At 45.2% G+C, this 12,501-nt stretch overlaps 1 protein-coding gene across 1 annotated transcript; it reads right to left on the bottom strand.

Annotated features, from left to right (window-relative positions):
• Nucleotides 1-815: 815 nt before the first annotated feature.
• Nucleotides 816-3,864, bottom strand: LOC122171431 (gap junction beta-6 protein-like). Its single transcript, XM_042839023.1, has 2 exons — nt 3,784-3,864; nt 816-1,975 (listed from the first exon to the last, which is right to left on the bottom strand). The coding sequence occupies exon 2, from the start codon at nt 1,954-1,956 to the stop codon at nt 1,279-1,281; it is 678 nt and encodes a 225-aa protein (XP_042694957.1). The 5' UTR covers nt 1,957-1,975; nt 3,784-3,864; the 3' UTR covers nt 816-1,278.
• Nucleotides 3,865-12,501: the final 8,637 nt, after the last annotated feature.

Here is a 12,501-nt window from a genome sequence, read left to right as displayed (position 1 = left end):
GCTACCATGTTTAATGAACACTTTCCATCTGCAGTCAAATTATAACACTGGTTAAGCACACAAGCAGTGGCAGCCTGCTTGTGTTCCACTTCCAGTGCACAGTGAGAGGTAAGGAGTCAACCTGGGCAGCTTTGTTCATCCAGAAGCATTTGAGGAGATGGCTACAAAAAGAGAACCTAAGGTAACTAGCTTTCCTCCCAACCGAAGGAGCATTACTAAAGCTGAAGAGGAAAAATTGGTTTACTAGAAGCGTATTCAGTGGGCAAGCACTAAGGAAGTACACTGCATTGCCGCGTGTGCTTCTGTAGCTGCCAATGACAGGCATAAAACAGAGTATGCTTTGAGACTGCTCTGGAGAGATGAGGCAGACTCACATAGTGAATTGTACATTATGAACTTGAACAACTCAGGAATGTGAACATTATGTTTTCAAGATCCCCCTGTCTTCTGATTGAGAAACTTTGCTATTTTGGCTATGCAAGTTGTCTGTAATTCTTGCTCATCCTATTGTAACAAGAGAAAAGGTGTTTCAATCTCACTATGTAGAGAATGCCAGAAAACTGGGAGTGGTTTGATACAGCCACTTAAAAGGTGCACCAAATCAGAACTGAAAGCTTTATGAAGAAAAGTTATACAGGATGAATGGGGGGAAAAAAGACTGATGGAGCACCAATAGTTATGAGCTGCTGCATATCGTGCTCTGAGTGTTGAAGCACTTCTTCTGGAAAAGAAACAAAAGAACCAGAATAAAACAAGGTAGTTTTCTTTACTTTACTGGGCCCCCCCCCCCCCCCCCAAATACAGAAAAACACTGCTGAAAAAAACCCAGTCGAGTAAAAAAGGCTCATCATCAAATAAAATCAATCATACCGAGATTCTTCACAGAATGCTGGGGAGAAAAAGAGCAGGAAACCACAGTGCCCTGGCTCATTGGCAACAATCATTTGATGCAATCTGTTTGCAATCCCTCTCTCTGTGTGGCACTAGACTTTCTCATTCCCACTTTTCAACAAGTGACCATCACAGCAGGAAGCATACTTAGAAAAGGTGCAGCCAAGAAGGCTGATCTCTCTATTTGTGGATACAGGAATACCAAAGTAGCTCATAATCTTAAAACCTGCCTGAATGGCAGCTTCCTAGAGAGGCTATCATTAAAAAAAAAAATGCCCTTTTGTTTTTATCCTTTTCCTCAAGTATGAAAATATTGCCAATTGTTTTCTGATGCCTAAGTAAGTTTTGAAGGGGTCTGGGAAACCAAGCAATCATGGAACTGGGGAATTATTTTAAAACTGTTGTTTTCCTAGAATCTTTCAGGCAAACTTTTAACACTAAGTAACACAACTCAGCCAGATTCAACATCATGCAGATCCCAGATACAGCAAGCATAAAAATAGTAAACATGGTTTTCTCAGTAGGCCGAGACACAAAACAATCCACCACGTTGGGGCAGGGCCACGCTTCACACTTCACCAGACGAGGCATCTGGTACCCATCATACATGTAGTAGAACACATACATGAAGACTGCTTCAAAGATGATCCTGAAGAAGATGCTGCAGGTATACGTCCACCACAGGGGACCTCGAATGTGAATCTTTTCATTCTTCAGCTCTTCAATATTAATTTTGTCACCATTTCTAAGTCGCCTTTTCTTCTCGTGCCTCCTGTAAGCCACATGCATGGCCACCAGCAGCGCAGGGGTGGAAACGAAGATCAGCTGCAGGGCCCAGAGTCTGATGTGAGAGATGGGGAAAAAGTGATCATAGCAAACATTCTTGCAACCGGGTTGAAGTGTATTGCAGACAAAATCTTGTTGTTCATCTCCCCAGACTCTCTCTGCAGCCACAACCAGGATCATGATACGGAAGATGAACAGGACTGTGAGCCATATCTTGCCAATGCTGGTGGAGTGTTTATTTACACCTCCCAGAACAGTCTGCAGAGTTCCCCAATCCATCTTTTCTGTGTTCTTTCACCTGCAAGATGACATAAAATACCAAATAGTTACTTTCCAAGCAGCAAAGAATCATTTCCAAACTTTCTACAAGCAAGAGGATTTCCTAGCATTCACTCAAGTCATAGGCAAATTAAGTCACGTTAAGTCTATCTTTACATTTGTGTCTGTATTAGTGGATGATTCAAACAGCTTAATAGACTCTATCCATTCATATATTTATGATGACACTAGCATACTTTGATATTTTTCTAACTAGTTTTTGTGTAGGAAATAAGTTATACCTTCAAGTGTTTCCTTCTCCCAAGCCCTCTTTCTCTTTCTGTGGTAGGCTGTCAGTGCACTTTCCAAATAAATAGAAAATGATATAATTATATAAAATAACCTTGACAAAACAATTTATTTTCATAGGATTTCTTTGCCAATGCCAAAGCCTTAGAAGGCTGTGTGGTGCTTGCCTTGCCTCCAAGGTAAGGACTACTGTGCCATCTCCATCAGAAGCTCTACTTCCTCCCAGATGCCTCCAACAGGTCTCTAAGGCTATTTGCTGCAGCTCAGACATATCCTTTCCTTGGCAGAGCCTTCATCTCTAGGAGTACAGCATTTGATTTCACTGTTGAGAAACCTCAAGTCAACTCTGTCAGGGCTGTGCACATACAAAGCACCAATCAGCAGGCACAAGACAATTCTGCAGAGCCTGCCCTTCCACATTCAGCACTACCTCATCCAAAAAGGAGATTAACCAAGCCAGAGGGCTGAGAGCACAAAGCCTTCAACTGAAAAGTTTACGTTGATTTTCTAGATGATATCACACCCCAGTTAAATAAGAAATCAAACATCAGAGGAGTTCCATTTCTGTTCTCTCTTCCTCCTGCTCTTGAAGGAAATTCACTGTTCACCCTTTGACGATTAAGCTTAAGTTTTGCTGAAGGCAGAGCTTGATCTCAGGACCTGGCTTTCACTGCTCAGCAGCCATTTGGAAGCTACCACCAAATGCTTCAGATCCACAGCCAGGAACCTGCATAGCTGGTCCTGTATCTCCCAGGGGCAGGGCTCAATCTACCATTCAGAAAAGCTACAGTGGCCCTGGACCGACCAGAACTCCTGCTCCTCTTGGTGCAGAGTGTGCTTCATCGGGCTGGCAAAGCCTTTAGATTTGCTAATTCTCAGGTAACAGCAAAAGAAAAAAAAAAGGGAGAGAAGGAACTCCTTTACCCCGCTGCAGTTACACCACCAGAGAGGGATGCACACACCCGCGGTGCGGCCCAGCCTGTACAGACAGGCCTCCAGGCAGGAGGGAGAGGTCACGTCTGCTGTCATGAGGAAAGGTTATGTTGGGTAAGGAAAAGAAAAAAAAAAGAAAAAGCCTCGAAAAGGCGGCTGGAATTCCTCATGCTTCTTGTGTTCTCGTTGCAGAATGGCAGCATTCTGTGCAGCTTTTTATGCTGATCCAAAGTCACGGCTGTGGTCAGACAACTGCACTTTCTGTGAAGCATTTCCTCTCACCTGTGGCATAGCCATTAAAACACAGAAATAAAACGAACAAAATGGGGCTAACGAGGACCAAAGGAAAGTAACCATCTGAGGCGTATCCCAACAGGACCAACAACCCCAGCTCCAGGTGCGGGCTCACACCGCGATTCGGAAGCTGCAAGTCGTGGAAGAAGAAAAGAACACAGGACAGACAGGACATCCCCTGCTCCTCCCCACCACACAAACGCTGCGTTCGGCTGCGGGGCGCTCGACAAACCCCGCAGCACGAGAAGATCCCGGCCGGGGCTCGGCGCGACCCCACGACTCCTCAAGTCCCAAGCCCTCCGCGGGTCTCACCTGGAGCGGCACGGCAGGGGTCCCGTGTTGCGGTGCCAGCGGACGGCCGGTCCCAGCCTCGCCGTCCCACAGCTCTCAAAGCCCTCCCCGCTCCGCCGCCGCCGCTTTTAACCCGCCCCGAGGCCGCCTCTCTCCGCCCGCGGGCGGGGCCGGGGTGCCCGGGGGCGCTGGCGGCGGAGCGGAGCCGGCGGCCAGGTGTGGGCACAGAGCTGAGTGGCAGCGCACGGCGCTCGCCCTGCACTGCGGGCTGCTCGGCGCTCCCAGCGCACGGTGCCCGGGGAAGGGCTGCACGGTGCTTTCGGCTCGCTTCTAACAGCGCTGCGACCAGAAGCCCTGCCGGGAAACGGCGCTGTGTGTGAAACAGCTGAGCGGTGGTGGAATGCCGTGCCTACGGCTGCAGGCATGATGGGGTCTTGTCTAGGGACGTGAAAGCACCACTGGAAACAGTGTGTTCGTGCGTTGAGGTGAAGATCTGTCCTGAGTATTGCACTGTGTGGCGTGTCTGGAAGGAGAGACGATTCCATCAGGAGTGATTTTAATAAATAAGCTTGTTCTAGTAATTTGCGTGGTTACAAAGTATGGGAAGACAGCGCTTGTGTGGGTCTGTGGGTCTGCAAAATGCCCATGTGAGTTTGTTCTGGAGGTACAGGAAACAGTCAGGGGTGCAATATCTTTAAACGTTAATAGAGAAGAAATGTCTGGAACAACCAGCTCTGTTTTATAAAATATAGCAAAGTTTGATAGCGGTAAATGTAAATGCTTGAAAGAAATCCACACCTTGGTGCTGCTGTGGTGGCTTTCATGTACAGCCAAACCAGAACTGTGGTAAAGCTGAGGATTACTTTTATTTCTTTTCATCTTCTTTTGCTTGCCTTCATGCGGGAGCGAGCAAGAGTGCTTAATGTGGGAAGGAGAGTCCTGGCTGAGCACACGTGCAGAAGCACAGCCATTGCTCACCCACTGTGGGGAAGCATAGTTCTAGTGGCAGTGGAGTGGTGAGTGCCACAGCGTATGTCTGTACAGAGCACAGGTTCCTGCTTTGTCCCCACCACTAGTAGTGGCTAACCCCTACTCTTCTGCTCCACGCACTCACCAATGCAGCAACTTGTGTCATCAAGATTCCATCAATCCATCTTTAAAGCACTGTTTGTTCAACATTTGTCATGCAGGAACTGCTTTATATTTTCATCACACTCACCACAATTTTTTGCGCCCCACTACCTGCTGTATCTACAGTTTGCATATGCACAGAGAAATGTTTTCTCAATGTTGTGTTCTCTGCTGTTTCCCTATTCACTTGTTTTCACCTTTCAAGCACCTCGGATGTGTGAGCTGATTTTTTCAGTCAGCCCAAAGTTCTTTCCTGGGACATTCTAGCTAATAGAACTGATGCCTCCTGGAGTACGTGTGCCTATACACTTGAACAGCTATACTTTGGATTTATTTTCACATCACGTATTACACAGACATAATGGCCCAGGTTGGAAGGGACCTCAAGGATCATGAATCTCCAACTCTCTCACCACAGGCAGGGCTGCCAACCTCCACATTTAATACTGGACCGGGCTGCCCTGGGCCCCTCCAGGTTCCAGGCATCCACAGCCTCTCTGGGCAGTCTGTTCCAGCACCTCACCACTCTCATATAAAGAGCTTCCCCCCTGACATCCAACCTAAATCTTCCCTCCTTCAACTTAAAACCATTTCCCCTTGTCCTGCTGCTATCTTCCCTTTCAAAGAGTTGTTTTCCTAACTATGTAGTGGTTTACACCAGCTGACATTGAGGCTCATTTGCTATATTGTCACTCAGTATGAGCAACTGGACAAGATCTGCTAATTCCTCATGGCCAGATTTAATTTTGACTACCATAAAGCTTCAGTTTTTTAATGTGCTATACATATTATTTTGATTTTTCCCAAATCATTAGTGTGGCAGACTCCATATCCTTCACTTCTGCTTAAAGCAAGGCTCCTTCTACACCTAGCAGCTAGCTGTTTTGTGGAATTATTTCTGAACAGGAAATGTAGCCATAGAGTCAAAATATATTTTGGAAACAGTTTTTATTTCTTCAAGGCTGAGCCAAACATATGCTACACCTGACATTTTTCACCAACATCAGCAATAAAAGCACCTTCACAGTTCAACTCAGCTTGTGTAATCAGTTTGTTTCTACATTAATTCTTCACTCACTCACTTTAGTCACACCACCACTCTTTAGCAGCCTTTGAACGAGCTGTTTTTACTCCTTTGATATCATTACACACATATTAGTGTCAGACAGACCCCAGAAAAAACAAGCTGATGCTGCAAACATTGAGTTTTTGCAATACTCATAGCCCAGCACAGACATCACTGCTTCTTTATGTTCATTTGCCATATAAACTATCCAGGAGGCTCCTGGAGGGGAATGCAGCACCCGGCTCTCCTTCCATGAGTTAGATCTCCCTCCTAACAGACTTTTCCTGGAAATGACTGCAAAATCATCACATGCAACAGCATAGGCACCTCCTATTCTGTTGGCTGTGCAGGGTAGTGGGGAGGTTAAACAACTTTCAGTCAGCTGTAAACCATAAAACATGTTTTGGAAGAGGGCAGCAGGGCCCCTTCTCAGAGAGGGCCCCATTTCACCTCCAGCTGCATCACGAGGATGCCCAAGCACCCACAGACAGAAGAGGGTTTATGAAAGAGAACTGCGATTTTCTTTGCTTCTGGTACCACTGTCCTTCGGAAATAATCTCCCCTCAGAGGAGGGCTGGGTGTGAGGTACAGGGCAGAGCTTGGGGCAGCCCTTACTTTGTGCTAATTGCTGTCCTTTGCTATGCAGGTTGCATGTCTGTAAATGCATTGTTTAGGCAAAGTTTTATCAGGTTCGCCAAGAACACTTGAATCTTTAATGCTTATCTGAGGAGCTATTGTTCTTCCATATCTCCTGGAGCACACAGCTTAGAAGAAGCCTGCATTAGTTTACTTATTCGGAGATAAGAATAGGAAGAAGCCAATGGGCAAGCACAGGTGACTGAGGAGAGAAGTCGCTAAGGGCAGGGTTGATGGAGCAGCAATAAAACTGCTAGGAACGAAGGGTGGGCAGTGGCAGTGCAGTGTGGGGACATGCTGAATGGCAGCAGTGTGTGAAGAACTGGTTCTGTACACCCCACAGGCAGGAGGGAGAGAGTGGGAGGGAGAGAGTGGGAGGAGAGCTCTGGAATTAAAAGTTCTGTAAATCACAGGAGTGAGTGGCAGGGGCTCAAAGGAAAGGGTGGGGAGAGCAGGCAGCATCCAACAGTGATGGGTGATTCCTCTGTAGAAAGCAGGCAGGATCCGTGCTTTGCTTTGTTTAATTCAATCTGAGACAAGCACATTCTCTTGTTCCTTTTGTCACTATTCAAATCATTGTCTATGTGACTAATCCAGCAGTCCACTGAGGTCTCCAGTGCAAGTCCTCAATCAGACTGAAAAACAAGAATGGTATGATTCAGTAACGACTTGGTTGCACCTGTACGTGTATCACGCTAGTCAAGTCATTTCTAGAATGCAAATATATGATGGCAAACATTTCCTCTTGCTCATCACATCAGCAACAAAGGAATCGAACTGGAAGAGTCATGAGGAACTAAATAGTTATGGATATCCTGCTGTTGAAAAGGAAAGAAAGAAAGAAAGGGAGGGGAAAAAAAAAAAAAAAAGAAAGGAAAGAAATGTCTTTTACAAAATGCTTTCTAAGCAGAAGCTACAGTCAAATCCACACTAAAACCTTCCACCAACAGATCAGTGCTGGGTTACAGCTGTGGCCTGTAGATCATGTGTGTGAGTGGCTCTCAGAGTCAGCCTTTTGATACCCAAGTCTAGTGCTGATCCTTGGCACAAAGCCCCTTGTGAAACCATAGGAAATGTGTACCAGCAGTGTTGCAGGAAATGAGGACAGGATAAATTTCCAATGCACACTATTTGTTTTTTGATTCCTCAGTTCTTCTGTATTTTCCTATTTTAGACTTTTTTCTTTTGTGCAGTTCTACTAGTTGTCAAACTTACACCCATCCCATCAGTTGGCTCCTTCAAAGCTCAAGGCAGAAGTTCTCTGTGGATATTCAAGAATGGGCAACTGAGGGGTGAAAATAATTGAGCTCTCTGCAAGGTGGTTAAGCACATAATTTGAAGAATGCTTAAAACCTTCTAAATTTTGATGGCCATCTATACTCAGCACAATCAAGAGGAGCATAGCATGACAGGGTCACATACTGATACTGGTGGGGAGCAAATACCCACAGTGTATTTGAGCACTGAAGCATGCAGGGCTATACACAAAACTAGCATTAGTCCTCCTATGCAGAGACAACATCAGGAGAGCTCTGGTGATGACAGAAAACCAAGCAGGCAGCCGCATGCTGCAGCTTGACTGCTGTTAGTCAGTGGGCAATGATTTGCAGCTGAAAAGTCAACAGAAGTTATGCAAGACTGCAAGGCTGCACATTGCACACAGTAACAAAGGAAGCTTGAAGTGAAGAGCCATTTGACCAAGGGCCACTGGGTAACTAATGAAAAAGGAGATAACATTCACAGGCAGCACACATACTTGGAAGGTGATTGAAAGCCTGCAGCACAAGGTGACAGGCTGTACTGGGAAAATGTGTGCTACGAAGAACATAAAGCAGGTAAGGCAGTACAGTCTGCCAAGATCCATCCCTTCTCTTTGGGAGCAGCCTGCTTTAGGTGATCACCATGGCTCATCAGTATCTCTGCTGGACACCAAACAGCATTCAGGAAGGATTCAGATGGTATGTACTCACTGATGTTCCTCAAGCTTGAAAAGATACCCACCACAATCTACAACCTAAAAGAGGAATGTTATCAGCAGAGTGGAAATAGAAGCCAGTTTGCTGGAACGGTTCTTGGCTGCTTAGCTGAGGGCAGCTCCTCTTGTCAGAGGGGGGATGCAGAGCCTGCTTCACTGAGCTTGGGGCATGCTGGGTTTGGTGGTGTGCACAAACTCCAGACTAGCAGCACAAGTCTCAGATTTGGTATGTAAAAGCTGGTATGTAAAGATGAGAGTAAAATCAGAGGAAATATTAAATACCTTTCTAATAAAATTAAAGGGAAAACAAAAACAAACTAACTAACAAAAAAAAAAAAAAAAAAAAAAAAAAAAAAAAAAAAAAAAAAAAAAAAGACCTTTTAGTGAAATAATTCTTTTGCAGTAGACTAAAATGTCTGTGGGCCAGTAAACGTGACCAGAAAGTTCATGCTCTTTTTTGGCGGTTGTTTTTGCTTTGTTACTTTGCTGCATATTTGCAGGTGATAAAGAGATGATCAGTATAAACAGACGGGCTTTTGGTATTTTGAAGGCCAGATAATGATCAGTGTTCTTGATTTAAGACCAATAATAAAATAGCTGTAGGGATAAATTTGGTTTACAATAGAAGATAGTAACCAGGGAGTGAACGAGCCATTCACCAGAAAAGTCAGTAATCAGTGGCAGTTTAATGCATCATGAACAACAACACTGGGAAGCTGTTGTTGCTGTGTATTCATCAGTTTCGTTGTCCATGTCTGTAACAGGTTGGAAAGGGATAAACGGTTGGCTCTTTGTCTCTGTGAAATAAGAAACATTTCTGTGAAACATCTCTGTGAAATGAGCAGTGTCCTTGGGGTATGAAAAGTGAAGAAGTCCATGAACTGTCAGGCTGCAATTTCAGGCTGTCCCTGACATCTTCATGCATTTTGTATTTGCACTTCCAGTCCTTACCTTCTTACCTTTTCCTTGCCCGAAAAAGGCAAGGGACAGCCGCAGGCTGCAAAGACTGAGAACCTTTTGCTGAGGACCAAGAACCTTCTGTGCAGGGAGAAGGAAGGACGTTCCCGGCTCTATGCAGTCTGCAGAAGTGTACTTCCAAACTCTTTGGGGAAATGGTTGTGTTCACTGATTTGAAAGGAAAAAAAGTAAGCTACAAAGTGCTAGAATTCTCCCCAGAAGGTCTCTCCAAGACTTCTGCACAAACACAGACATACTGGAGCTGCATGGAGACAGGCACAGGAACTCAGGAGGCTGCCATGTCTGTGCTTAGCTAACTCAAAAGGACCATTTGGCTCTAGGTCATTCGAAAGTGGAGCAGTGGTTAGTGCTAAATTCATCAAAAGAGGGAGCCTTTCTCTGGGAATGGTGGAGGCCCATGGAAGCTCAGCTTTCCAGGCACCAAGGTCTCCCCAGTTTGTTGGTCCTCATGTTCTTATCCGCAGAATTCAGTTCAGTTCAGCAGAGTCCATCGCAGAGATCTGTGGGAAGGGACCTTGTAGGCACAGAGGAAACAGAGCCATAATGCCAAGCAGTGTCGAACAGCCACACAGCACCTCGTTAGACATGCCACTGCAATTGTTGCCAAGCAATGCATTCAGGCTTACAAAGTATTCAGATGAGGACAAGAAGTATCACTCTCAACCAGCACCCCACAAGAAGGAAAAATGAACTCCCTCTAGTCAGGAATGTTTCTGCCTCTGCCCTTCACTGTATTCAAGCACATCATAAAGTGATTTGCTTCAGGCAGGAAAAGGTAGATGTCCAAGAAAACCACCGTCTTTTGCAGTGTTTGCATTACCTGTATACTGAGAACATTTACTGCTAGAAGCCAAGGGTTCCAGATAGCAGACGCTGGGTGTCTTGCTGGGATAATATTATGGGTCAGTAGAGCACTTCTTTTGTCAATAAATATGTTGGTTTTGCTCTGTTGTTCAAATCTTTTTCTTAGGGCAAAAATTTTCAAGTATGACCATACTTTCTTAAGAGTAAATGGTGGCAAAACAAATGGACTATGGAAAAAAACAAATCTATTCTTTTGTTACTGATCACATTTTGAAAGAGGTTGTATTTTGGGAGACCTGAAATTCCAAAATCGCACTCATAAATGACAGCAGCCTTGTGAGAGTGGAGCTTCCTCACCAGAGCTCCTTTTGGCTCTGCCCCAGGCCCATTAGATCCATCCTGCGTGCTCCCATGCCACCAAAGCCCTCATGTCAACACCTCCAAGCCAGGAGGAGACCAGATAGCATCAGAAGGCTTTCACAGGGCTGGCACAGGGAGCTCAGAGCACTTCTGGGGTACTCTGCAGCTAGGTACTGGCTGGCTGATGGGCTGAGCTCTGTGTGAGCAATAGAAAAACGGGATAAAAACAATTTTACAACAGCTCCACACATGTTTAGAAAATGTGTGGAAAAAAAAGTAAAATAAATCAGGACTAAGCTGTGTAAGTGTTGTTGCTAGGTATTTTATTGTTATGGGTATAGTGTCAGGCAAACGTGCTCATAAATGTAAATCACAGTAGTTTCTATTATTTCAAAAGAGATAGAATCTATTGGAAATTGCTTGATGGAGATATGTGTGGAGCAATGAGGAAATTCCAAACAAGATTAGCATGTGCAAAGTTTCCTATTCCCACCAGGGATTGCTGTTGAAACGCTTTATTTCCAAACTGCTGCCCACAGTCTCAGGTGTGGACATTCTCCCCACGTCAAGACACGTTGCACTGTAATGAAGCATACTGTACATGCTGGGAACAGGAATTTTGCCTGCAAATCAGCAAAATACACATGCCTGTCTAAAGCTTCAGGGACGTGAAATGTTGGCACAAAACAAGATTGTTCTTGCCCATTTTGCTACACACAGCTCCAGTTTGCTTGCTTAATTGGATTTGCACCTTTTTCTTTTCTACAGCACTCAGAACACCTCCTGCACTGCTCACTAAAATATTCATACTGTCTGCTGATGTGAAAAATCACACAAGAAGATACATTATTTGTTCTTTTTCCTTTTGCATATGAAATTGAGGAGGCCAAAGGAAGATATGGGGAAAGTTGTTTAAATGCTGTTCAATAAGCTACAGTCCAGATTTTTTGATATCCAGTACTTTTTGGTGAGCGAGGCATTTCTATGCCATGCCCCAGGACAGCTAGGGAGGGCTTGTGAGCCATGGCACACAAATCTGAGATCAGAACACCCATGTCCCTTTGAATGCTGAGCTCAGAAGTCCCCACATGTGTGGATGTGGCACTAAGGGTCATGGCACATAGAAAAACCCTTAGGTTTCTCCAGAGTCATATAGATTCAGAGATATTGTTTTGCTTGACATGACAGGAGTCAAACTTCTACCTCTTAGTCCTTGCATTGTGCCACAGCCACAGAGCTACAGGTTACTCCAGGCTGGTGTTGCTCTGCACTTTTGCAGGATTTAGTCAGCTGAACAAAAGTCAGTAGGACAAAAGGAGAGGGGAGGGAACAAGATGACTTGTGGGAGATGCTCTCCTAAGAACTGGGGACAAAGGCTCTGGATTTGGTCTCTGCTCCTGTTCATACATTTTACATTGAACACTGAACAGAAGATACCAAACAAGATTCAGAAGCAGAGTCATCCTTTTCTAGGTGTCCGTCTTAAACTCGAGATGAGTCAGGACCTCTCATATAATCTCTGCCTTTCAGTACATGGCTCTTCCTTCCCTCCCTCCACCCTTTGCCACGAGCCTGGGGAAGAGAAGGTGTGAGATGGCACCCAGCAGTCTGGAAATAGAGGTCTGGGTCTCTTCCTTGCCAGGAGAAAGCTTCACGATGGACAATAATCTAGTCAGCTCCATTTGGAAGGAGGTATTTCCAGAAATGCCCAAGCTCACACAGATCTGTCCACAGTAAGCTGCAAAAATCCTTCATGGGACAGTGGTAGTTCCATGCCTATGGATCCCAA

This window comes from Centrocercus urophasianus, unplaced genomic scaffold (assembly GCF_019232065.1).
Source record: "Centrocercus urophasianus isolate 14NV4802_14NV808 unplaced genomic scaffold, USGS_Curo_1.0 seq_9, whole genome shotgun sequence".
Lineage (NCBI taxonomy): Eukaryota > Metazoa > Chordata > Aves > Galliformes > Phasianidae > Centrocercus > Centrocercus urophasianus.
This window is presented reverse-complemented; position numbering and strand designations above follow the sequence as displayed.